Source organism: Hoplias malabaricus, chromosome 6, assembly GCF_029633855.1.
Source record: "Hoplias malabaricus isolate fHopMal1 chromosome 6, fHopMal1.hap1, whole genome shotgun sequence".
In the NCBI taxonomy this organism is placed as follows: domain Eukaryota; kingdom Metazoa; phylum Chordata; class Actinopteri; order Characiformes; family Erythrinidae; genus Hoplias; species Hoplias malabaricus.
In genome coordinates, this window is record NC_089805.1 from 45,790,399 (window position 1) to 45,816,744 (window position 26,346).

Here is a 26,346-nt window from a genome sequence, read left to right on the forward strand (position 1 = left end):
CACACCCTTCTGCCCTGAGCCGGGAGAGTGTGATGAATGGATTGTGGTTGTTGTTAGCGTGGTAATTCTTTAATTTCTCTAATAAATACTATCTTTGTGTCTGAAAGGAAGACCGGGAATGTAAATGAGAAGCTGAATGCTGTTTGGCGCGGGTTTACTGAGAGTCAAATCTGAATTAAATGGGTTTAAAAGGGATTAAAGTTACCGTTGGCATGTTAGCATATGGCTAATATTTTAAAATGAGGTCCTGTTTAATAACAGTAACGTTGTTATTTTCCACAGTTGAAGGTCGTCTGTGTAATAGAAACTCTGTTTTAAAACAGGTGCTTAAACTTTGCTCAAAATGTGCTGTCGTTGGCTTCGTATTCTTCAACTTCATATTGGAATTATCCGTTCCACCTTAAACGGTGCAGTATTTACATGTACCTTGGTGCAGCTTCACATGTACCTGCAGTACCATTTAAGGTGGATCGGGTGATTCGAAAAAAGAAGTTAGATTCTTTAAAAGCAGATACATTTAAAAACATTTTAAATACAGATATAGAGATTGTCACATGCTCAGTTTAAGGTGGAATTGACAAATTCGAATAAAAATAAGGAGTTTAAACAAACAGCTTATTTGAATGTAGACCAGTTAAACTGCAGTTTAGGTCGCAGATATAGAGCTGGTTATAATCTATAATTCTATTTAATCCCTATATAAACGTCTTAAAGTACAGTTATAGAGCTGTTTAGTATATATAGGTGTATTTAACCCCCTCTGTATGTCATTAAATACAGATACAGAGCTGTAAAACTATTTACTGTCTTTACAGGAGGCTCACGAGTCACTAAGTATATTTATAGACGTTATAGACGTTCACCAGCTTTATGTTAGTCAAGAGTTCTTCCGGAGGATTAAACATGTTTGTACCTAAATGTACTGTATTTATTGAGTCTTAATGCTGTTATTGGTGTATGAATGTGTGTTCTAGGTGCTGATCTGTAGGCTGGAGGATGTATGCTGTGTACAGACAGGCTCATCAGCCCACTGGCCTGGAGTTCTCTGTGTACTGCAACTTTATCTCCAGTGAAGAGAAGAACCTTGTTGTTGCTGGAACCTCTCAGCTCTACGTTTACAGGATTATTCATGATTATGAGGTCTGCTCCTCTACTTTCACCCCGTTTAACTGTCCCTGTGTGTACAGCACACTCAGCCTTTCAGTAGAGCATCACGAGAGCTTTTTAGGTGAAAGTGAGACTCTGCATTTAACACGTGGCAGTGACAACACACACACACACACTAGGGGCTGTGATGTTAGGGTTAAGTGCTTTGCTGAAGGACACGTTAGCCTAGAATATTGTAGGAGGAGAAATCCCGGTTCCTTTGGTTTCGTTGCTCCCATTTTCCTGAAGGAAGCCATTTTGACTTGTACCTTGTGTCTAATAATAGTCTTGTCCACTCATAGTTAGGACATTATACTTTCTCAGCTTACAATAGTGACCCCACCCCAAGAAAAGCACAAGCAGCTAATGGTGCGTTCAGACAGCAGACAAAAGTGGATCAGATCTGGTTTCTTTGTTTGTTCACGCTGTCTTTTTAATGTGAACTGTATCCAACATCAGTGTGAACGGTTCTCACTCCTAAACTGACCCACAGGCACAGAAGAGCAGTGCTGTCCCACACACTGTGAAATGAGTCTCTGCTCCTCTGCTCTAACTCTGATCTCGTGGTTCACCGAGGTTCATTCTCGACTGACATTTGGGCCACTTTTACCCACTGCGTGAATGGGGCCTCTAACCCACCCCATTAGTTATTTTCTGATCCAGAAAACGAAGTACTGTGAGAGGATGTTTGAAGATCTGTTCTGTCTAAGCTGTAAATGAATGACCTCTGCCGTGTATGTTCTTGTCTTTCAGAGCCATGCAAAGACAGAGAAGCCCACAGGTAAGAGTGGACGTTCTCTATCCCCTGATTTCTTTCCTGTTTCTCTGTTAATGTTCTCCACCGCTGGTGAACTCTGGCTCTGGGATTGGTTCTGACCCCGGTGCTGTGTCGTCCTCTCAGATGGAAAGAGCCGAAAGGAGAAGCTGGAGCAGGTGGCGTCCTTCTCTCTGTTCGGGAACGTGATGTCCATGGCCAGCGTGCAGCTCGTCGGCACCAACAGAGATGCTCTACTTCTCAGCTTCAAAGACGCCAAGGTATCAAAGGGTGGATAAAGGAGGACCCCACTGACTTTTCTACAGTTCTGTGATTTATTTACAGTGGTTGTGAAAGGAAACAGACTTCTCTGTGTCTACAGCACACATTAACATTTTATTTCCTCACCACAACCACAGTGACCTTCACCAGTCTAAAGAGCTTTATTCGAAATAATGATGAAGATGAAGGAATAATTGTAATTAATATTAGTTTGTGATTGATTAGTTATGATGGTTGTTTGTTGATGTTTGATCTTAAAGGGTTGTTCCAGTTTTTTAGTGGTAGGCCTGGGGATGATTTGGGACCCCATCACTGTGAGCTGGACAAGCTCTTGAGTGTTTAACTGTTTAAAGGCAGTGTTTTTATTCTCTGTGTGTCCCTCCTCACAGCTCTCCGTGGTGGAGTACGACCCTGGAACACACGACCTCAAGACGCTCTCTCTGCACTTCTTTGAGGAGCCTGAGCTCAGGGTATGTTCTGTTTTTTAGCGGAAGTCTCTTATCCATCCTCTCTGCTTTATTTTCTTTTATAAGATAAAACATGTTTACATTGGGGCGGCGCGGTGTGTCGCAGGTAGTGGCAGTCACACAGCTCTAGGGACCTGGAGGTTGTGGGTTTTATTCCCGCTCCGGGTGACTGTCTGTGAGGAGTGTGGTGTGTTCTCTCTGTGTCTGTGTGGGTTTCCTCCGGGTGACTGTCTGTGAGGAGTGTGGTGTGTTCTCTCTGTGTCTGTGTGGGTTTCCTCCAAGTGACTGTCTGTGAGGAGTGTGGTGTGTTCTCTCTGTGTCTGCGTGGGTTTCCTCCGGGTGACTGTCTGTGAGGAGTGTGGTGTGTTCTCTCTGTGTCTGTGTGGGTTTCCTCCGGGTGACTGTCTGTGAGGAGTGTGATGTGTTCTCTCTGTGTCTGTGTGGGTTTCCTCCAAGTGACTGTCTGTGAGGAGTGTGGTGTGTTCTCTCTGTGTCTGCGTGGGTTTCCTCCGGGTGACTGTCTGTGAGGAGTGTGGTGTGTTCTCTCTGTGTCTGCGTGGGTTTCCTCCGGGTGACTGTCTGTGAGGAGTGTGGAGTGTTCTCCCTGTGACTGTGTTGGTTTCCTCCGGGTGACTGTCTGTGAGGAGTGTGGTGTGTTCTCCCTGTGTCTGTGTGGGTTTCCTCCGGGTGACTGTCTGTGAGGAGTGTGGTGTGTTCTCCCTGTGTCTGTGTGGGTTTCCTCCGGGTGACTGTCTGTGAGGAGTGTGGAGTGTTCTCCCTGTGTCTGTGTGGGTTTCCTCCGGGTGACTGTCTGTGAGGAGTGTGGTGTGTTCTCCCTGTGACTGTGTTGGTTTCCTCCGGGTGACTGTCTGTGAGGAGTGTGGTGTGTTCTCCCTGTGTCTGTGTGGGTTTCCTCCGGGTGACTGTCTGTGAGGAGTGTGGTGTGTTCTCCCTGTGTCTGAGTGGGTTTCCTCCAAGTGACTGTCTGTGAGGAGTGTGGTGTGTTCTCTCTGTGTCTGTGTGGGTTTCCTCCGGGTGACTGTCTGTGAGGAGTGTGGTGTGTTCACTCTGTGTCTGCGTGGGTTTCCTCCAAGTGACTGTCTGTGAGGAGTGTGGTGTGCTCACTCTGTGTCTGCGTGGGTTTCCTCCGGGTGACTGTCTGTGAGGAGTGTGGTGTGTTCTCCCTGTGTCTGTGTGGGTTTCCTCCAAGTGACTGTCTGTGAGGAGTGTGGTGTGTTCTCTCTGTGTCTGCATGGGTTTCCTCCGGGTGACTGTCTGTGAGGAGTGTGGTGTGTTCTCTCTGTGTCTGCGTGGGTTTCCTCCGGGTGACTGTCTGTGAGGAGTGTGGAGTGTTCTCCCTGTGTCTGTGTGGGTTTTCTCCGGGTGACTGTCTGTGAGGAGTGTGGTGTGTTCTCCCTGTGTCTGTGTTGGTTTCCTCCGGGTGACTGTCTGTGAGGAGTGTGGTGTGTTCTCCCTGTGTCTGTGTGGGTTTCCTCCGGGTGACTGTCTGTGAGGAGTGTGGTGTGTTCTCCCTGTGTCTGAGTGGGTTTCCTCCGGGTGACTGTCTGTGAGGAGTGTGGTGTGTTCTTTCTGTGTCTGTGTGGGCTTCCTCTGGGTGCTCCGGTTTCCTCCCACAGTCCAAAAACACACATTGGTAGGTGGATTGGCGATTCAAAAGTGTCCATAGGTGTGAGTGAATGTGGAGGAAACCCACGCAGACACAGAGAGAACACACCACACTACTCCCAGACAGTCACCCAGAGGAAGCGAGAGGGCACAGAGAGGACGTGGTGGTGTCGGTCTTGTGACTCAGTAACGTGTTGTTGTCTTGTTGTTTTTTAGGATGGTTTTGTGCAGAATGTCCACATCCCGGTGGTGCGGGTCGACCCGGAGAACCGCTGTGCTGTGATGTTGGTGTACGGGACTCAGCTGGTGGTCCTGCCGTTCAGAAAAGACACCCTCACAGACGAGCAGGAGGGCATCGTGGGAGAGGGGTACAGCTGAAGCATTTGTTGTTTTTGTATCAAATAGAGCTGAAAAATCCCAATGATTTAACAATGTTATAATGTTTGAATGATTTATCTACAATCAGCAGTGAAGAGGATAATGTGGTGGACCCTGGGTGGAGTTTTTAAGCACATTACATGTATGTTTGAATATTTTTAGCTGAATCCTGACGTTGTGTGTCCTGGTTTAATCCCCCAACAGACAGAAGTCCAGTTTCCTTCCCAGTTACATCATCGATGTGCGAGAGCTGGACGAGAAGCTCCTGAATATCATCGATATGAAGTTTCTTCACGGTTATTATGAGCCCACCCTGCTGATCCTCTATGAGCCCAATCAGACCTGGCCGGGGTGAGAGCCTGTAACAGCAGCTATGCTGACACATAGTGGCTTAGATGTGTCTGAAAACATGGTGCTGTATGTGTTGTGAAACTACACACAATGTTATTCTTTATTTCATAAATATGGTGTACTGCTTTTTTCGCTGGTAAAGATTACTTACTTCTCCTTCTCCACAGTGGAGCTCAGCTCTGTTTCTTAATGAAACGCCTGTGACCTGCTTTGGTCCAAACCCCACAGCAGTGTTCTCCCCCTGTGTAAACAGCCCCTGTTCAGAACGCCCGCTTTCAGCACCTGTTCCTTTAAATGATAATGAGCCGCTCTCTGTTCACCCCGACCCCGAGCGCACAGCAGTGAGGAGCGAGGAGCAGAAGCTCCTCTGTTTTTACTCAGTGCTCTAATCTCTCCGCGCTCGTTGTGTCTGCTTCTCTGAGTTTAACCTCGTCTTTGCGCTCTCACATAAACGTGGGTCCAGTGCCGTGATTGGACAGACTCAGAACGACGGGGCGGGGCCATTCTAAAGTCTCTGCACTTGACGTCAGAAGCAGAGCAGAATCAGAACGACTCGTTTTATCCTGTGTTTTCAGAATCAAGGGATTCTTTTATAACATGTCCTCTTTAAAGTGGAATAAACTTCCAGAAGAGATCAGGAGAATTTAAGGAGATCAGGATCAACTGTCCAACTCGTATGAGAGGAAGAATCAATGTTTAAAATAAGTTTGGTAGTGAATATCTGATAGAGCCAGGCCACTAGGGTCAGTATAATGAAGCATTCATGTGAAGGAGGATCAGAGGAGAAATGACTGATCTGTTTGTTCTGTTTGTGTGTTTAAAAAAGGCGTGTGGCTGTTCGTCAGGACACCTGCAGCATCGTGGCCATCTCTCTGAACATCATGCAGAAGGTCCACCCTGTGATCTGGTCTCTCAGTAACCTGCCCTTCGACTGCACTCAGGTGATGGCTGTGCCCAAACCCATCGGTGAGAACTGAGCGCCCACATATAAACTCCACACACTCCATCAGCGTTTATTTAACTTCTCTACAGTTACTCACAGTTACTCCACGGCCCTACAAACCCAGAACAAGCACACAATTACCAATTTTTAAAGGTGGCATTCACGATTGAAATAATAATAAAAAAAAAAACCTTTTATAGAATTCATAAGATGTTTTCCATCATGTGCTGTTCTATAGTCAATTTGCGCTAGAAACAGGTCTGATGTGTTTACAAAGCCCCAGTGTCTGTAAATGAGTAGAAAAGCATGAACCGAGATGGGGATGTTGCTCTATGTGGAAATGTCTCCAAACTCAGGAGAAGGCTAACTGCATTAGCGACAGTGCTACAAACATCCGCTTTAATGGTCTTAACAACAAAAGTATTAATGAATACATATGGTTAGTCAGTGTGGAAGAGGTTTCTCTTTAATTTCTTTAAAGGGGATGTAATAATAATAATATAAATAAAAAATAATAATAATAAATGAAGGATAATAAAAGCCCCCCCCCCCCCCCCCAATGAGCCATTCTGACTCTGCTCTGGGTCTCATGCCTTAATTTCCCCTGGGGATCAATAAAGTATCTATCTATCTAATCACACTCCCCCCTTGACTGACAGGAGCAGTACATTAAAAGAGAGAATAAAAAATGGCTCTCTGTAGGGCCCCTCACTATTAATTCATATTCAGCAGTGGACCGTCTCCTCCTCCTGCTCCATGTAGGGCTTCATTTGGATGAGAGTTAAAGCTGTGTTTGTTGTTGCAGGTGGAGTGGTGGTGTTTGCGATGAACTCTTTGTTGTACCTGAATCAGAGCGTCCCGCCGTTCGGAGTTTCACTCAACAGCCAAACCAACGGGACCACGGCCTTCCCTCTCCGTAAGAGCTCACACACTGCTGTGTCTGGTGTTTGTTTTTTTAACAAAAGCAGGTCTCAGGGACCTTGTTTCTGAGATGTACAGTGATGTGCAGATGTTGTGGTTGAAGAGACAACCTTTGGTTGATGTTGTTTCTAAGTGAAAAAATCATCTTTCAGAACACAGTTTTGCACACTGTAATACACCATAGTTTCTTAAACAGTCCTGTTATGAAAGTCGTGATACTGACACCCCTGTTCCTCCTGGTTGGACTTTCCCCTTCTGTCCACTCCCTCGAGGTCTGGGGAGCCCTGTGTGATTTGAGTTTATAACCTGTAGAATATGTGTTCACTTATGTTCACATTTAGTAAATTGTGTGGTGTGTAATTTGAGCAGCAGTGTCCAAACTTTCACACACACTTTGGTGTTTCTCAGGTGTTCAGGAGGAGGTGAAGCTGACCCTCGACTGCTCACAGGCTGCTTTCATCTCCTCAGATAAAATGGTCATCTCTCTGAAAGGAGGAGAAATGTGAGTAGCAAGAAAAAAAAGACAACACTTCTGTGCATTTTTATGCAAATTACTGCTTAATCGAACACATCTGGGGGCTAATAAAATGTTGCTCTTCATAACATGTACGTATTTATATTTTGATTCATCATTTCAGTTACGTGCTGACCCTCATAACCGATGGGATGAGAAGTGTCCGAGCGTTTCACTTTGACAAGGCTGCAGCCAGTGTCCTGACCACGTGTGTAAGTGACGCTCAACACTGCGGTGTGACAGGGTTTACACTGTTTTATAAAAGAGCTCTGAAAGCACTGAGCTCTGTAATGCTTTTTAATGTTCGTCCTGACAGACGACAGTACATTACAGCAAGTGTAGGCCCATTTAAGAGGGAGCTAATGGACTGTAGTGGTTCAGAGTCGCTCAGGGAACCCATGGGAATTTTTTACCCTCTGTCTCTAGAAGCAAAATTCACTCATTCATTCTCGCTCTGTCTTCATGCTGTAAGTGATGAGTGCTGTCTTTGGTCTGGTCTGGTAATACGCTACCGTTTAAACCCCCTGAGGACGACACATTTCCAGTTTCTAAACCTGTCTTCTTCCCACACTGCGTTCAGATGGTTACGATGGAGGCAGGATACATGTTTCTGGGCTCCAGACTCGGAAACTCGCTGCTGCTCAGATACACTGAGAAACTGCAGGAGACGCCCATGGAGGACGGAAAAGACAAGGACAAAGAGAAGGACAAAGACAAGCAGGTGAGGGAGAGAGAGAGAAACTTGCCAAAGAAGATTTAAATTACTAATGAGATTATTGTCTAATACTGTGGGCTTTTGTGTGTTTTATTGTAATGGAAAAATACACTGAAATAAATACAAGTGCTGAGTGTTTCCAGATTGATGTGTCGTGGTTTAGAGATCGATTATTGCCTGGTAAATGGATTCTCTTCAGTTCTGCTTCTCTCTTTCGTCTCATTACAGGAAGAGCCGCCCAATAAAAAGAAACGAGTGGACTCCACAGCGAACTGGACAGGTATGGGTCAAGTTTCAGCTTCAAAATCATTGTGTAACAGGGAGAAAAGAACGTCTGTTGTAGCTATTTTGTGCTCATCACTGCAGAAACTGCACTATGTAACATTTGGAGGAGTGTAGGGAATCGCATTTCTCTCTCTTATTATTCCTCTCCCTGATATTAGAACAGTGCTGTAAAATGAACCACTCTCTGCAACTCCAGGGGGAGCCAGGGGGAATTACAATACCAAATGTTACCTAGTGTTGCTTTAAGGAGCTCTGTCTCAGTAATGCTACATGCTGTGAGTTAAGGCTAACCCTTGTGAGCACTAAAAACTGTAGACTGAAGCCCAGTTTATACTTCTGCGTCAGCTCTGATGCCCATCTGCCTCAGGCATCGACACAGACAGATTGGTCAGAATTCGGACAGACATTGTTTATGTTGAACCAAAGAAGTACAGGACCATGAACTGGTCTCCTCCACACACAGAGACACAGACAGCAGCGAGTTCATAGCGTGAGATTTCCTCAGACATGGTGTGGTCGCCAGGGAGGAATAAAATATGGAACGTTTTATGTTTATGTTGCTGCATCCCAAACAACGCCCTACTCCCTACATAGTGCACTTTATAGATTTATAAAAGTAATTCTACTGCACCATTACACTGTGTGCTACAGAGTCTAGTTACATGACAGCTCTAAAAGTGGAGCCTCACTCAGACAGAAGCTCTGGGCTCCACACTGGACTCTCGTGTTGTTTATGGGAGATTTCTGGAGCAGTTTCCAGTTGTGTGATATCAGTTCAGTGTTCAGCAGTGTTAGCATGTAGCAATACACATATATATTCCCTGTGTGTGTGTGTGTGTGTGTGTGTAGCAGGAAAGGTTTCTCTGCCAGATGAACTGGATGAGATTGAAGTGTATGGAAGTGAAGCTCAGTCTGGCACTCAGTTGGCCACCTACTCTTTTGAGGTGAGATTCTTCATCAATCATGAAAAACTCTAACTAGACATCAGTGGCACGATTCAGAATCATTTTAAAATGTTATAATAATAATAATAATGATCAGTATTATATTTATTAATTAAAATAAACATCAGCAAGAAAATAAATGCCATTTGTTTAATATTTTAGCTTCTATATAAACTTTATTCTGTGTAAATAATAAAGAAAATTGTAATTGTAATAAATTTAATTTATTAATTAAAATTCACTCAAGAATATTTAGCAGCAAAACATTGTCCACAAGGGGGAGCCATTAGCACACGAATAGCTTATAGTGCTTCATGGCAGCTGTTTTTGACATTAGTGTTAACTATAACTCTTTTTATATAATTATTTTAATGAAATTGCAGTGTTTCCCCTGAAGAAAAAAAAGTGGACATATTTTTTCTCTTTGGACTAAACCTTGCACAACGAAGTTCATCATTCTTTAATTTTTTAGCATACTTTAAAAGAGCTGTTTTCCCCACATTTTGTTTCCCCACATTTGCTTTTCCTTCACCTGTAAATCTACCTGTTAGTAAGTGTGTGTGACATATATATATATATGTGTGTGTGTGTGTTTTAGGTTTGTGACAGTATTCTGAACATTGGGCCGTGTGTGAACGCCTCCATGGGAGAGCCAGCCTTCCTCTCAGAAGAGGTATGAGTTCAGCCGTGCTGTTACACTGAGTTAAACTCCCCTGATTATAACTAGGATACAGTCAGCAGGTCCACTGAAGCTAACCCAGTGTGGACCTGGGTTGTGCTGGAGCCGACAGGGGGCGCTGTCCCCGTGGTCCCCTCTGGGGTCCAAAACAGCGCTGTGGAAATGGAACATCATTCATTCACATTATTAATGACTTTTGTTAAATGAGGCCAGACACTAAACCTTTAAGGCTTAAGTATAGAGTTCGTAGATTATTCTTCTGAGATTATTCCACAGTGAACTGTCGTGTCTTGTGACAGTTTGGCCATGCACCTGTTTCTGTGTTGTGGGAAAAACAGTGGTGTGTGTGTGTGTGTGTGTGAATGATAAACCTGTGTACAGTAAACTGTGAGTAAAATAAGCTCTCCTCTACTCCCTCAGTTCCAGAGTAACCCCGAGCCGGACCTGGAGTTGGTGGTTTGCTCAGGTTTTAGTAAAAATGGAGCTCTGTCTGTTGTTCAGGTAAGACTTGGATAGATTGTGTGTGTGTGTGTGTGTGTGTGTGTGTGTGTGTGTGTGTGTGTGTGTGTGTGTGCAGTGTAGGAAGTCTGATAGATTTAAATGTTGATAACCTCAACCATTGAGTGCTGTTGTCTTCACCCCAGCCGTCTACAGCCAATAACCAATTCTTGTGGCTTGTGGCTCTGTCGTCAGAGAGGACTGTGCACTGAAGCCTCAGGTGTGGTCTGTTACTCTCCGGTGGCCCATATCCATTCTTAAATCGATGTGATGTCCGTGTCTACTGCAAGACTCCTCTGCCTCACCTTTCATATCCCAGGGGTATTCTATAGTGCAGGGTTTGACAGTAAAGCTGCAGGAAGCTGGAGTTAAACGTAAATAAACAAGAGGAGGGTCTGTCTGTTTACACGGTGAAGAGGCAATGCACTGATTATAATGATTGTGATATACCTTCTGTACGTAATGTTTTTTTGTGACACACACACAGGGTAGGACACTGCCTCTCCCCCTCCCTCTCTCTCTCTCACACGCACACAGCTGAAGCACTGTTAATTCGCAGTTAAATGCATTCATCTGTGGGGGTACACCCTCCAAACAAACTCATGTAGCACAGAAAATACTTGCAAAATCACTTAATCAAACATTACATAGAGACAAGGACACTCTAGGGATGGATTTGGGGTAAAAGCATGCAGCTTGAGCAAGAATTGATCGTGTCATCACGAGGTAATCTCAGAAGAAATTTTGAAACGCTGTGTGCTGAGCCACTTGCATAGAAATACATAGATCACTATGGCAGCTGAAACACTCCCTAGTGCCGAACTAATGCTCATAGCTCTAAAAACGTATTTTCAAACGGTTTCAAATGTGCTGGTGCTAGAAAAGGGGCATTTCTCTACCATTTAAAATTTAAATGAAGTCTGTAGGTGAAAGTATAAGGAAGTTATGTGGAAATGTTGGACTGAAAAGTGATAAAAGCCTGTCCGGTCAGAGGAGTCGATAGCTCGAAAACTGTGGGACTAGTTACGCGGCAAATATTTCAGAACAATATTAATATAAGTCGGATAACAATACACCTAAAGCAATGCACGACCATGATAACCTTAGTTCCCTAAGTCTTTGGCAGTGTACTGTAGAGTGTTGTGTTTGTTGTATGTCTGTTTTGTCTGTGTGTTTGTGTGTTACTGTGTGTAGTGAGTGCACAGCTCTCGTCCCTGTGGTGGTAAGGCCCGTCTGCCTCAGGGAGAGCGCCAGTGCCAGAGAGAATTCTGGGATTACCAGGGCTGCCTCACAGACGCTCGGAGAAGCCTTTAAAACACCCACGAGACACTAACAGCTGTTAAGACAGTGGAGTAGAGATTTGTTCAGTAGGAATGTGTGTTATAAATGTCCTCTCCTGTTAAACCGGCTTGATTTCAGCTTCAGTGATCTGGCTAACAGTGAAATCCCCTCCACATCTGCTCTCATCTGATGCTGTGTGTACTGGTATAGGGTTATTGTTCACAGTTTAGTGCAGCCATGGGCCATGACTGCCCCCTCTGGTGGTCCACAAGGCGTTTTGTAATAAGAAGCTGTTATAATGGAACAGACTATGATTTTATGGCTTTAGTGAGTAATCAACTGGGAATCTGGTTCTGATTGTGTTACATCCTCGTATCCTGTATGTGCAGAAGTGTGGTAATGAACCCTGTCCCCTTCTAACAGTAGGTTTCAGTGTTTTCTGCTTCTGTTTCATGTGACTGTGTGTGTAGTGTGTACTGATGTTGAGTATCTAACCCTGGTTTCTGACTCTTCAGAGGAGCATCAGACCACAGGTCGTCACGACGTTTGAACTTCCCGGGTGTCACGACATGTGGACGGTTATATCCAACGAGGAGAAACCAGAGAAGGTAAATTAATAACAGATGAACGCATTATCATTTATTCATTCATTTTCTGTAACTCTTATCCAGTTCAGGGTCGCTGTGGGTCCAGAGCCTACCTGGAATCATTGGGTGCAAGGGCAGGAATACACCCTGGAGGGGGCGCCAGTCCTTCACAGGGCGAAACACATTCACTCACACCTATGGACACGGAGTCGCCAATCCACCTACCAATGTGTGTTTTTGGAGAGTGGGAGGAAACCGGAGCACCTGGAGGAAACCCACGCAGACACGGAGAGATTAAAGAATTCGTTCCAGAAATATTGTATTATACACATTGTAAAACATTTATTTTCTGATTTTAGAATCGGATCTAGAATCACTTTATTAGCCACTGTGCTGCACACAGAGGAATTGTTCTCCGCATTTCACCCAATCCGAAACACACATTTACACACACATTGGTGAGTGTAACACGAGGGGGCAGTGAGAACACATGCCCAGAGCGGTGGGCAGCCCTAGCCACAGGGAGCACTTGGGGGTTGGGTGTTTGCTCCAGGGCACTTCAGTTATGAAGTTTTCCTCCACCATTACTGTACTCTTCACTAGAAATACGATGGTTGGTCTGTTGTTAGTTTTCAGTTCCACCTTAAATAGTGTAGCAATTATATTATAGCTCCTAAGGCTACTTCAGTATTTAAGGTGGAACTGGATGTTTTGAAGATAAATCTGCCGAATAAGAAGCTGAGTATTTTAAACACTGCAGATTGTAGCTTGGTTCCAGGTGACATTTGAAAACAAGGGGAAGGTTTAAAAATGGGACTGGGCCTAAATCTAACTTTTTACCTTTCCCCACTGCCTCTTTAGGGTTGTTGTGGTTTTAGTAAATAAGAAGTGTATGAATAAGTGGGATAGGAAAATGTCTGCTGGGACATGTACGGGTGTGTGTGTGTGTCAGTGGGTTTATTCTCAATGTTGTTTGTTTGTTTATTTCCCAGAAGCCTGCAGCAGATGGTGAGGAAGAGTGTGGTGAGGAGGAGGAGGAAGATAAGCAGGAGCTGGGACTGGAGAACGAGAAAAACAAACACGGCTTTCTCATTCTCAGCAGAGAGGACTCTACCATGGTACGTATACACACACACACACACACACTCACTCACACATGCACACACACACATCCCTGCAGTTAGGGGTTATGTGTACTGCTCATGTTCTCTCTAGCTGTGGATGTTGAGAGAGGAGACAGCGCTCCACACCCCCACCACAGGGCAACACACACTCACACATTCACTCACGCACTCACACCTACGGACACTTTTGAGTCACCAATCCACCTACCAACGTGTGTTTTTGGACCGTGGGAGGAAACCGGAGCACCCGGAAGGAAATTTATTTCGTCTTCCCTTTTTTCACCTTCCTTTAGAAGTGTTCATCATTAAACAGGAAAGAACACTAAGTAAATCCAAACCAAACCGTGCACGTGTGGTCTAAAGTGTCTAGACTGAGCTGTCTGTGTTTAGATCCTGCAGACGGGTCAGGAGATCATGGAGCTGGACACCAGTGGCTTCGCCACACAGGGACCCACTGTTTACGCCGGGAACATCGGAGATAATAAATACATAATCCAGGTCTCACCCATGGGCATCAGGCTGCTGGACGGGGGTAAGATCCTGCTGAATCCACATCATCAGAAAATATTCAGAATATGAACTTTTTAAAGAATACGACATAAGGCTTGGCTTTGTTGTCTCCTGAGCTCCCCCTACCTGCTCCTGAGTGTAATATATGTTTACGACATGTGCGCTGTGTAACCGCTGCAGTAGTCTGATGGTAAATGTATGTCAACGTACCACCTACAGGTTACTGTCATATTTCAGATCTGATCTCTCCTCCTCTCTCCTGCAGTGACCCAAGTCCACTTCATTCCTGTAGACCTGGGCTCTCCCATAATTCACTGCTCTGTGGCCGACCCTTACGTGGTGATAATGACGGCGGAGGGAGTGGTGACGATGTTTGTGCTGAAGAGTGATGCGTACATGGGGAAGAGTCACCGCCTCAGTCTTCAGAAGCCTCAGCTCCACACGGTGAGACTTAGCCACATGCAGCTGCCGCCCTCTGTTTCTCACTGCTAATTTAAGTTTGACTCCAGTGAGAAAGTGCCTAGTACAAGCCCCTTGGGCTTTTTTTGTACTTTTCCCTGCACTATTTTGTTTATTATTTAAAATATTTTCAATATTCAAATCTATTTTGCAAAATGAATTAAACCCCAAACATGAACAGGAATATGTCACAAGTCAATTGCTTATACAAGCGTATATATTGATGTAATGATTGAAAATTCTGCATTAATTTGTTGTTATTTTGAAGTGTGATATAACTGTCCGACAGGTACTGAATACACTGAATTTACAGAATAATCTTTCCAGTTTGTCACGTCCTGAGGATCAATTATATTAGGCCTCTCTCTGTTGCATCCCTCTCTCTCTATGGACAGTCCCACAGTGGACGATGAGGAGGAGATACTGTATGGACACTGAGCTCTCTGATGAACCCATGCAAAGATGAGACCCCCCCCTCCTCTTAGTGTTTTAAATAATCTTAAAAGTTTAATAAATCTGAATTAGCACCAGGGTTGTCATTTTAATGTCTGGAGAACAAAACCACCACTATTTGGGTGTTGGACTCACGGGAAATTAAATTTATAGGAATGTCTAGAGAAACACACTAAAGTTAAGGCGGACACTTCACCTGAGGGCAGTGAAATGTCAGTGTTTTAGAACTGGACACACTGAAAGCCAACTGTGGCCAACTAAAGCCTGATGCAGCTGGCTAAATGTACTGTTTTGGTTCTTGTGTCCCCCCTGCAGCAGTCACGTGTGATCACCTTGTGCGCGTATCGGGACGTGAGTGGAATGTTCACCACTGAAAACAAGGTCAACTTCCTGGTGAAGGAGGACACCATCGCCAGGAGTCAAACAGAGACAGAGACGGTCATCCAGGACATGAGGTAACGACTTCAGCCCGTGTCAATTCAGAGTAGTGATGGGGCAAGTGAGCACTTTTCATTTGTGAGTAGGAGATAATAGCAGACGTTCTGTGTCAGCCAGGAGGGCAGAGTAAAGCAGCCATCACTCATGTGCAGTGCTGTGTAAGTGGTCACTGACCTGTCTCTTCAGGAGGGTTTCCCCACTATGAAAACAAAGAGCAGAGAACAACACACACAGAGGGTGTGTGACTTCACTTTCTGCTTCACTATATCTTTATATAGAAATCAGTGAATTAGTGACATGCTTTATGATTAGTGTGCAACCGTACTATGAAATGTGACATTTGCATTTAACCCTTCTGTGGCAGTGAACACGCACTCATACTAGTGATTAGCAGTAGTGAACATACACCTGGAGCCGAGGGCCGCCACTCTCTGTGCCCGGATAGCGTTTGATGGCTTAGAGGCCTTGCTCATGGGCATTGAACCAGCAACCTTCTGGTACCAAGCCCAGTCCTCTTACTTTTAGGACACGGCTGCCCCATAAATGAGTTGTTTGCTTATGTATTAATATTTGAAGTGTTGCATATATCACTTTTAACACACTGAAAGCTTCAGCTCCACACACTGAACACACGGTTGTGCCTTAACTCCACTGATGCCACCTTTGATGTTCACGTTTTTTTTACTGGGATCTAATACCAGGACCCTTTTGTGTGTTTCTTGTGTGTTTTTGGCTCAAGAAATCAGAACTAGCACCTGTCTTCATCTTTCCTGTCTCTCTGTTGTGTCCCTCTCTCTGTGGACAGTAACACAGTGGACGATGAGGAGGAGATGCTGTATGGAGACTCGAGCTCTCTGACAAGCCCCGGTAAAGACGACACCCCCCGAGGGACCCCCTCAGCGTCCACCCTCACTCAGGCTGAGAGAGCTGTGGGGCTGGGGAAACAGGAGCCCACTCACTGGTGCATGCTGGTTCGGGAGAACGGAGTCATGGAGGTCTCAAAGTTTTACAAGCACTTATTCCACACACGTTTCCTTATTATTATTATTATTATTATTATTTTGTTATTTTGGATTTGATTGTAAGCGTGTATGAATAATTCTACATTTTGTTGATTATTATTTAGTCATATAAACACTTAACTACTTTTCTCTATGTATGGATTTTAAATGGGGATCAGTAGTGTTTTAGGCCCCCGTTTGGTTTTTAAATGACACCATTGTTATTTTAGTCTACATTTTCAGGTTTACCAATTTCTTTAGCATACCCCTTGTTTTTAAACTGTCACAATTCCCCTTGGAATTGCAGGGTTTAGTGCAGGGTTTAGTGGTTAAAATCTCCCCCTTTGAAACAGGACGACCATCTAAGACCCTGGTACTTCATCAGAACACAAATAAACAAGAGCAGTGCTTCATTCATAGCGGCTCTACACCAGTCTGCAGTGATATCAGAGGAGCTGCTGGACTTTAGTTACATTTAGGGCCTCATTCTCCTTCAGAAGAGTTCCACAATCAGAGATTACCCCCCTCTCCTCACTCTTCTGGGATATGGAGATCAGCTCAGATTCTCATTCTGCAGCTATTTATTCCAACCTTCCAGTTCCATCTTAAACGCTGCAGTAGTCTCAGGTGCTAGAATCTGTTCTTCACAATGAAAGTGATGTTTTTTTTTTTTAAGTAAAGTGTCAAAATTTAATGAAACTACATTAAACCAAGATAATACAAATGCCTTTAATAGTTTTTAGAGCAGAAAATTCTGACATTTGTGGGTTTTGTTGCTCGCTGCGCAGCTTTTCGCTGGTGATTCACAAGGCGTCGTATCCCTCAGTGTGGAGTGTGCTTCTAAAAACCTCTGGTTGAAATTGAAGGGTCATGACGCCCTCACACTTCACCCCACCCCTCTATCCCAACAAGAACTCAGACACCCCCCCCCCCCCCCAATAGGGGAAATGGAGGGGAAGGGCTAAGTGATAGGGGAAAGGGTGAAAAATGGGATTTTGGACAACATTTTCCCTGTTGTTTTCCACAGATCTACCAGCTCCCGGACTGGCGCTTGGTTTTCCTGGTGAAGAACTTTCCCGTCGGTCAGAGAGTTTTGGTGGACAGCTCCTCCGGCCAATCAGCAGCGCAGGGAGAGTCAAAGAAGGAAGAAGTGACACGGCAGGGAGAGATCCCACTGGTTAAAGAGGTGGTCTTAGTGTCGCTGGGATATAACCACAGTCGGCCGTACTTACTGGTGAGGTTCTCCTGGCTTTCTGGTAAAAGATGCTCGTAAAAGATGCAGTTGCATTTTTACCACCAAAAGGAGCAAACGATATTTAGGAAAGTGATTGATAACTATTTAATTTTAATCATTAATCATGATTAATGTAATCATGTAAATATCTGTGTAGTTGATGTCCTTTTCTAGTTTATATATCAAACAGTTAATGCTGCATATGGTACCCCCCACATGGAGGCAACCGAGTGTAAAACACAAAGGTTTACTACAGAACCCGTGCACTAGGTGTCAGTGTAGTCATTGGGAAACAGGGATTACACTTTTTAAACAGTAAATTAAGCAAGTCAACATGTCTTCTGTGAACAGTCTTTAATATTTACACGTTTTAGTTCAGCTGTCCCCAAATAAACAAGATGTGAGCCTCTGTGTAGAAGGTTTCAGATAGAAATTGAGAATGTGTCCAAATCTTTGCACTTGACTGTGTCATTAATTTAAACGTCTCTTTCTCTCGCTCTCACTCTAGACTCATGTTGATCAGGAGCTTCTGATTTATGAGGCCTTCCCTTACGACCAGCAGCAGGCACAGAGCAACCTTAAAGTGCGCTTCAAGAAGGTGAGAAATCCACCTTAAATTATTCTATACAACCTTTTAAATTAAGCTTAAACAGTGCTTTGAAACACAGGAGTAATTCTTTTAAAGTGTGTTTTAAAACGTGGGTAAAACCACATTAAATTATTCCAAAAATTCACATTAAAATGTGCTATAAAAGTTTTAAAAATGCCCACTCCACCCTCTCCCTGTGATTTCCAGATGCCACACAACATTAACTTCAGAGAGAAGAAAACAAAAGTGAAGAAGGACAAGAAAGCCGAGGGGGCTGGAGATGAATTCTCGGGGGTGAAAGGTCATGTGGCCAGGTTCAGATACTTTGAGGACATCTCTGGATACTCAGGAGTAAGAGGAAAATCCTTCTGTGCAAACAGCCCATAGTGGCCCAGGGCTCAGATCTGGAATCATGTGATTTATGAAATAGTTTAGGAGTTTGTGACTTGGATCATTGCAGTGAGTTATAAGAAACTAAATGGGCTTTCACTCTCTCTGCTGCTTTATGAAACACTGATGTTATGAACCGTGGCGTTTGTTGTGTAGGTGTTTATCTGTGGTCCTTCTCCTCACTGGATGTTTGTGACGTCTCGAGGAGCGATGAGGCTTCACCCCATGACTATAGACGGCTCCATCGAGTCCTTCTCCCCATTCCACAACGTCAACTGCCCCAAAGGCTTCCTCTACTTCAACAAACAGGTACACACACCTTTAAGGCTTTTCTCTACTTAAACAGGCCTAAGTGCCCCAAAGGCTTCCTCTACTTCAACACAGGTGCACATGCCTTTAGGCTTTTCTCTACTTAAACAGGCCTAAATGCCCCAAAGGCTTCCTCTACTTCAACAAACAGGTGCACACACCTTTAAGGCTTTTCTCTACTTAAACAGGCCTAAGTGCCCCAAAGGCTTCCTCTACTTCAACACAGGTGCACATGCCTTTAGGCTTTTCTCTACTTAAACAGGCCTAAATGCCCCAAAGGCTTCCTCTACTTCAACAAACAGGTGCACACACCTTTAAGGCTTTTCTCTACTTAAACAGGCCTAAGTGCCCCAAAGGCTTCCTCTACTTCAACACAGGTGCACATGCCTTTAGGCTTTTCTCTACTTAAACAGGCCTAAATGCCCCAAAGGCTTCCTCTACTTCAACAAACAGGTGCACACACCTTTAAGGCTTTTCTCTACTTAAACAGGCCTAAGTGCCCCAAAGGCTTCCTCTACTACAAACAGGTGCACACATCTTTAAGGCTTTTCTCTAGTTTTTTTTCAAACAAAATAACAGGTCTTTAAAGATCTTACTGTGTTTTCTGACAGTTTTTATTTTCCAAAAATGTAAAGCTCTTTTTGCACCGTTTTTAATGTTTATTAAAAGTAATTATAGACTTTTTTGATCAGATAATCTAATTAAAAAACTAAATCTACATATTGTCTACTTAATATAATCTTAATACTGTTTTATGTAAATGTGTATTTACTTTTTGTATTATTGCTATATTTTGTGTGTGTGTGTGTGTGCGTGCGCGCACACCAGGGTGAGCTGAGGATAAGTGTGTTACCCACATATCTCTCATACGACGCCCCGTGGCCTGTTCGGAAGATTCCTCTCAGATGCACAGTGCACTATGTGGCTTACCATGTGGAGTCAAAGGTGAGAGCTTTAACACACACACAGTCTCACTCACGCAACATGAAGTGTGTATTTGTCTGGAGACACTCAGTGTTTCCTTGTGTGTGTGTGTGTGGTAGGTCTATGCTGTGTGTACCAGTGTTAAGGAGACCTGCACCCGTATCCCCAGGATGACTGGAGAAGAGAAAGAATTTGAGACGATAGAGAGAGGTGAGATGAGACACTAAAGGGGATGTGGGCAAATGCAGTTGTTCATGTGCCATAGCTCTGCACTTTTTTAAGGTGGAACATTGTGTTTGAGAAACAACTGTGTGTAAATTGTCTGTAAGTGTTTATTCACAGTTTGAATTCCCACAGAAACTCATGTGTAACTCGAGCTGTTTAGTTTTGTAGCACTTTCACTCTGTGTTTACTTTCATGCAGTTAGCGCTCTCCTGAATTTAGAGACATTTCCACCTTAAGGGATCCCAAAGAGCAAAAATATGTCAATATTACCCAGCTATGAAGCAGGAATAGGGCGATATCCTCAACTCGGTCCGTGGTATTGAATGTTAGGAGTCCTGTTTGAGAGAGAGAGAGAGAGAGAGAGAGAGAGAGCGAGCCTAGCATACCGAGAGAGACAGCTTCTTTGTTTCCTGACATTGGCGCTTCATGAACACATTTGTTCCTGACTGGAGGGAAGTAAAAAGTGGGGAAACATCCTCATAAAGGTGAACAAAGGGCAGTGTTATGTTAAACACTATGTTGGTGTTGAAGATGACAAACCTGTGTGTGTGTGTGTGTGTTCTCCCTCAGATGAGCGCTACATTTACCCTCAGCAGGACAAATTCACCATCCAGCTCATCTCTCCAGTCAGCTGGGAGGCCATCCCCAACACACGGTGAGACTGTGATCACATGAGATCAGAGTGTAGTTCTTAGTTTCTGTCGTTATAATTCCAATATTGATATGAACAATATCGATGATATTGACACATGACTTCAGATTTCTGTCAGCCGTTCAGGGGCTGCCTCTCATTATTGATCACTGAATCAGAATCATAAAGCGGTCTGTTGTGGGTTTGGAGTTAAGGTCAGTGACGGTCTTGGGCTGATTTGACCGTGTGTGTAATAAACCTGTGAATACTAGTGTCTCCGCCGTGTTGCTGCTCAGAGACGACCGTTAACAGCGGCTGTCTGTTTTCAGGATTGATCTGGAGGAGTGGGAGCATGTGACCTGTATGAAGACGGTGGCCCTGAAGAGTCAGGAGACCGTTTCTGGTCTGAAAGGTTACGTGGCGTTGGGAACGTGTTTAATGCAGGGAGAGGAGGTCACCTGCCGAGGCAGAGTACGTCCTTAATGTCAATACAGCGTTACCCCATCACAGTGTAACACAACACCGCATTACACACTACAGTGTTACACAGCACAACATCATTCAGCACAGTGTTAGACCACAACACTCTACGTACAGTGTTATAAACATCAGGGAGAGGAGGTCACCAGCAGGGGCAGAAGCACCACTGTGTAAGTTAGCACAGCGTTACGCAGCACAACATAATATAACACAGGTCCTCACCATAGTGTTACACACACACACACACACACCACCGCCACCACCAGCTTTACCCACTACACTCTTACACACCACATTACGCAGCTCCTCACAGTGCAGTGCACCACACCACAATGTAATCATCAGTGTTACGCACTGTTTGGCTTTGTGTCTGTTTGATATTCCACACTACTGCAGCTGTATACAGCAAACTGTACACTGTAACGTAATAAACCCCAGAGTTACAGAGGAGTGATACACATCACATCACTTCACTGTGTCCCACAGCTGTACGCTGGCCTCATTCCAGCCCCTCACAGTGTTCCAGACCCCCACAGCCTGCCTTCTCTCTCCTCGTCTCCCTGGTCTTACCCCTGTTCGTGTCCCTCTCTGTGCTCAGATCCTGATTCTGGACGTGATCGAGGTGGTCCCAGAGCCTGGGCAGCCCCTCACGAAGAACAAGTTTAAAGTTCTGTATGAGAAAGAGCAGAAGGGTCCGGTTACGGCTCTGTGTCACTGCAGCGGGTACCTAGTGTCTGCCATCGGACAGAAGGTAACACTCCTGCTTCAGTTTAGTGTACTGATGTAAACACAGCATCTCTGTCATTGGTAGATCACGTGTGTGTGTGTGTGTGTGTGTGTGCAGATATTCCTGTGGAGTCTGAAGGATAATGACCTGACTGGCATGGCCTTCATAGACACTCAGCTCTACATCCATCAGATGTACAGCATCAAGAACTTCATCCTGGCGGCGGATGTGATGAAGAGCATCTGTCTGCTGCGCTACCAGGAGGAGAGCAAGACTCTGTCTCTCGTCAGCAGGGTAAAGGCCTTTTCACACACAGAGGCTGGTGTTTACAGATGAAAACACACTCGTCAGGGTTGAGAACAAACAGGTGTATTAACGGTGGCCTTCACACTGAGTCTGAAGCTGACGGACTGCGGCGCTTCGTCAGATTTTGAGTTTGACGAATACGTTAAAATCAAACCGACCAATCAGAGCGCTGTTGTCACGGTTACAACCCAAACATGAGCAGGAAGACAGCTTCATGTGAAGGTTCCACTACGTTACAATCATCGGTGAGGTCAGGAAAAGGCCTAATCCAGCCGTGTGTGTGTGTGTGTGTGTGTGTGCGCAGCAGGACACCAGGGTCAGCAAGGACTGTACTCTAGAATAACTGGATTTACTGATTAAATGAAGTGTCCACAAGCCTTCTTACAAGGCCCTGTGAGGACTGTGCTAGTGGTCGACTAAAGAAAGCAGCCAGGTTTCCATCAGTTTATAACGCAGTGCTGTACAAGAGCACACACCCCTACATCCGGGTCAGTAACAGCCCTCCTCACAAGGGCTCAGGCTCCATTATGGTGTGTATTTATCTGAGAATACGATACCACGTTACTTCCTGCAGTGGTAAACCGTCACCTGTGACCTGGGCAGAAGAGGATCCCCTCTGAGAGTCGGAGGACCTTATTATGTTCAGGTTTGTGTTGTTAATGGGTTTTGTTTGTGGTTCTGTGCAGGACGCGAAGCCTCTGGAGGTTTACAGCATCGAGTTCATGGTGGACAACAATCAGCTGGGCTTCCTGGGTTAGTAACAAACAGAGAGACGTCAGGGGACGTCTAACACCACTGTGCACTGGTTCAGACTGTAACCCCCGTTATATTTCACCACTGCTCTGGCTTTAAAAGAGGTTTATTTAAATAAAACCAGCTCGTTCCTCTACGACTCCCAGCTGTAGATCAGATGATGAATTCGAGACTTGATCTATTTATTTTACCACTTACAAAATGTGCTAAAATGTCTGCTGTTAATTCCCCTACGTAAATCTTACATTTCCCTGTAACATTAATAAAGCTGCATTTACTCCACGTTTATACGTTTTATAAATGTGATCAGAATAACAGTTTATTTCTGTTCCCCCAGTTTCCGACAGAGACAAGAACCTGCTGGTCTACATGTACCTCCCTGAAGGTCTGACAGATACCGTCTCTTTATCGTAACAACATACACTGCCTCTTCCTCTGCAGTCGTGACAATGTGTGTGTGTGTGTGTGTTTGTAGCTAAGGAGAGCTTTGGAGGGATGCGTTTGCTGAGGAGAGCTGATTTTAATGTGGGAGCTCATGTGAACGCGTTTTGGCGAATGCCCTGTCGGGGGATTCTGGACCCCAGCAGCAAGAAGTCCCTCACCTGGGACAATAAACACATCACCTGGTTTGGTAGGTTACACACACCCACTCTCTCTCTCACACACACACTTCTGTGGCATAGGTATTCAATTCTGAACGACTCAAACACAGTTTGGAGAAAAAAAATTGTTGCCTTCTAGGTGACGTCTTTTTCAGACATGCACTGTGTGTTTCTACAAGGCAGCACCACACCACTTTCTGATCGTGGTCCTACAGCACAGCTGTGGATTTAACAGAGAGCAGGCTTGAGAAGACTTTCATGTCGGCCAGGTTTGTCTCCTACTGAAGGGACAACACCCTGAGGTGTTACATCAGACAAGAATGGGACGAATTCCACATTCACAAACACGTCATCACGACTGGAGAAAGAGTTTGGGGAAAGAAGAAGGCGGTAAAATGAGTTTTCTCTGGTGGGTCGCTGGGAGAAGCTAAGTGGAGGTGGTCTGGACGTCTGATAAGGATGTCCCCTACACGCCTCCCACTGGAGGATTATATCTCCAGGCTGAAGAGAGGGAGGCAGGGGGGTCTCCCGGAGGGGCTCAGGGAAGCTGTGGGCGGCTGGGGCTTCTTTACTCACCCTGCGTCCACTGCGACCCCAAATTAGATGAAAGCAGAAAAGATCGGACAACTACTTTTTTCATGAGTCTATGGACACAAACACAATTAAGTTAATAATGAAATAGTTTTGCAAATTATTACCCCACATTCACTCATTCATTCAAACATATATGAAAATGATTTATCTTCTCACTGTGTGTGTGTGTCTCTCTCTCTCTCTCTCAGCCTCTCTGGATGGAGGGATTGGTCTGTTGCTCCCGATGCCAGAGAAGACATATCGAAGGTTGTTGATGTTACAGAACGCTCTCAACACCATGCTGCCACACCACGCAGGACTCAACCCCAAAGCCTTCAGGTACACAACCATCCCTTAGTGCCCCCCCCCCCCCCCCACACACACACACACACACACTTCAATCCTTTATTTTGGTTTAACATATAAAATAATATAGCAAATAAAACACAAATGCTGTTCAGAGTCATTACACAGTTCATTAACAAAATGCAGTTGTCATGGAGACGGGAAGGGTGTGTTCTCCAGATAAACAGACTGTAACAGCTGAGACAGCTCAGGCCTCTCTCCCCCCGCCCCACAGTCTGTAGACCACACAGACGTGACCTGTGCTAAAGCCCGAGACGTCCACACAGACTCTTTACCTGTGTTTTCAGCGGCAGTTATAACAGGTGTGATGTTTCTCAGTGCAGTGCTGGTGCTCTCTGCCAACATCGCACACACACACACACACTGCAGGACTCTGGATTATTTCTGGGGCATTTCCCAGCCACTAGGCCAGGTTCCCGATGACAAAATAATACAGTTCCCAACTAATGTTTCCGGTGTCAGTTTTTTAATTCAGACAAAAATTAAAGTGTGTGTCGCCCTGTGAAGGACTGGCGCCCCCTCCAGGGTGTGTTCCCACCTTGCGCCCAATGATTCCAGGTAGGCTCTGGACCCACCGTGACCCTGAACTGGATAAGGGTTACAGATAATGAATGAATAAAGAGTGTCCTGATGTACTCAGGGCTTTAATGTGTTTAGTTCAGAAAATGAAGTGTGTGTGTGTATTAAGATGCAGAAAAATGACTGTTAACCCTGTGTGTGTGTATTAAGATGCAGAAAAATGACTGTTAACCCTGTGTGTGTGTGTGTGTTTCAGGATGCTGCACACTGACCGGAGGACACTGCAGAATGCGGTGCGTAATATTCTGGACGGAGAGCTGCTGAATAAATATCTGTACCTCAGCACCATGGAGCGCAGTGAACTCGCCAAGAAAATCGGCACCACTGCAGACATCGTGAGTACACAACAATACTTCAATATACACAACAATACTACACCACACTACAACTATACTACACTGCACCACTATACCACACTACAACTATACTACACTGCGCTACTATAATATACACAACACTACGACTATACTACACACAACACTACTATACTACCACACTGCAACTATACTGCACTACTATACTATACACAACACTACTATACTACTACACTGCAACTGTACTGCACTGCGCTACTATACTATACACAACACTACCACACTACAACTATACTGCACTACTATACTACACACAGCACTACTATACCTCAACTATACTGCGCTACTATACTATACACAACACTACTATACTACACTGCACTACCATACTATGCACACCACACTACAACTATACTGCACCACTACACTACAGCTATACTATACACACTACTATACTAGACTATAAAGTGTGATGGAACTCAGAGAGCTTTATTTATCCACAGCAGTGTCCTCCGAGAGTGTTGAGCTCTCATTAAGGCCTTATGAACCATTAAATACCACAGAAGACCCCTGTAATCCCCTTGTTTCTCCCTCTTTCAGATCGTGGAGGACCTGCTGGACATCGACAGAGTCACAGCACATTTCTGAATAAATCTCCCCTCTGTCTCAGTCTCTCCTCTCCTCTCCGTCTCTTCAGTCGCTCTGCCGCGACACGGACTCCAAGAATGTTTTAATTCCAAATTTCAGTTTTTTGGAAGATGTTTGAGTTGATAACAGACAGTAAATGCATTATGTTTTGCAGAATATTTTCTACGGCAAATAAACATTTTTTTCATAATTTAACAGAATATTTGTTTTGAATTCCGCTAAATAAAGACACACAGGATTAAACCGAACAGAGGGGAGTCACTTTACGTTCTGCAGTTAACCTCACTTCTTACAAACTCGGCTTTGTTTACATTTAGAAGCAGTGTGTTCTTTATAGAAA

At 44.7% G+C, this 26,346-nt stretch overlaps 1 protein-coding gene across 2 annotated transcripts; it reads left to right on the forward strand.

Annotated features, from left to right (window-relative positions):
• On the forward strand, window positions 1–26,196 carry cpsf1 (cleavage and polyadenylation specific factor 1). Of its 2 annotated transcripts, none has more exons than XM_066675093.1 (38): window positions 1–61; window positions 975–1,140; window positions 1,900–1,927; window positions 2,048–2,181; window positions 2,572–2,652; window positions 4,492–4,643; window positions 4,858–5,004; window positions 5,831–5,970; window positions 6,753–6,863; window positions 7,277–7,370; window positions 7,507–7,594; window positions 7,963–8,103; window positions 8,326–8,377; window positions 9,232–9,326; window positions 9,925–9,999; window positions 10,426–10,506; window positions 12,300–12,392; window positions 13,364–13,489; window positions 13,886–14,027; window positions 14,271–14,449; window positions 15,233–15,372; window positions 16,161–16,350; window positions 17,384–17,590; window positions 18,099–18,188; window positions 18,387–18,530; window positions 18,726–18,878; window positions 19,707–19,823; window positions 19,922–20,012; window positions 20,598–20,682; window positions 20,988–21,129; window positions 21,737–21,889; window positions 21,983–22,159; window positions 22,858–22,924; window positions 23,262–23,309; window positions 23,400–23,555; window positions 24,309–24,438; window positions 25,241–25,379; window positions 25,959–26,196. In XM_066675093.1, exons 2-38 carry the CDS (start codon window positions 997–999, stop codon window positions 26,004–26,006), a joined length of 4,380 nt encoding a protein of 1,459 aa, XP_066531190.1. In that variant the 5' UTR covers window positions 1–61; window positions 975–996; the 3' UTR covers window positions 26,007–26,196. The 2 variants fall into 2 exon arrangements, with proteins under 2 accessions (XP_066531190.1, XP_066531191.1); XM_066675094.1 differs by having other exon boundaries at window positions 9,235–9,326.
• The last annotated feature ends 150 nt before the right edge of the window (window positions 26,197–26,346 follow it).

What these genes read in the sequence shown, in the direction of transcription:
- cpsf1 (XM_066675093.1), top strand. Translation starts at nt 997, where the DNA reads ATGTATGCTGTGTACAGACAGGCTCATCAGCCCACTGGCCTGGAGTTC. An exon ending in GAGCTCTGTCTGTTGTTCAG is followed by an intron (nt 10,507 to 12,299) that starts GTAAGACTTGGA and finishes CTGACTCTTCAG; the next exon opens with AGGAGCATCAGACCACAGGT. An exon ending in AGGTCACCTGCCGAGGCAGA is followed by an intron (nt 21,130 to 21,736) that starts GTACGTCCTTAA and finishes CTCTGTGCTCAG; the next exon opens with ATCCTGATTCTGGACGTGAT.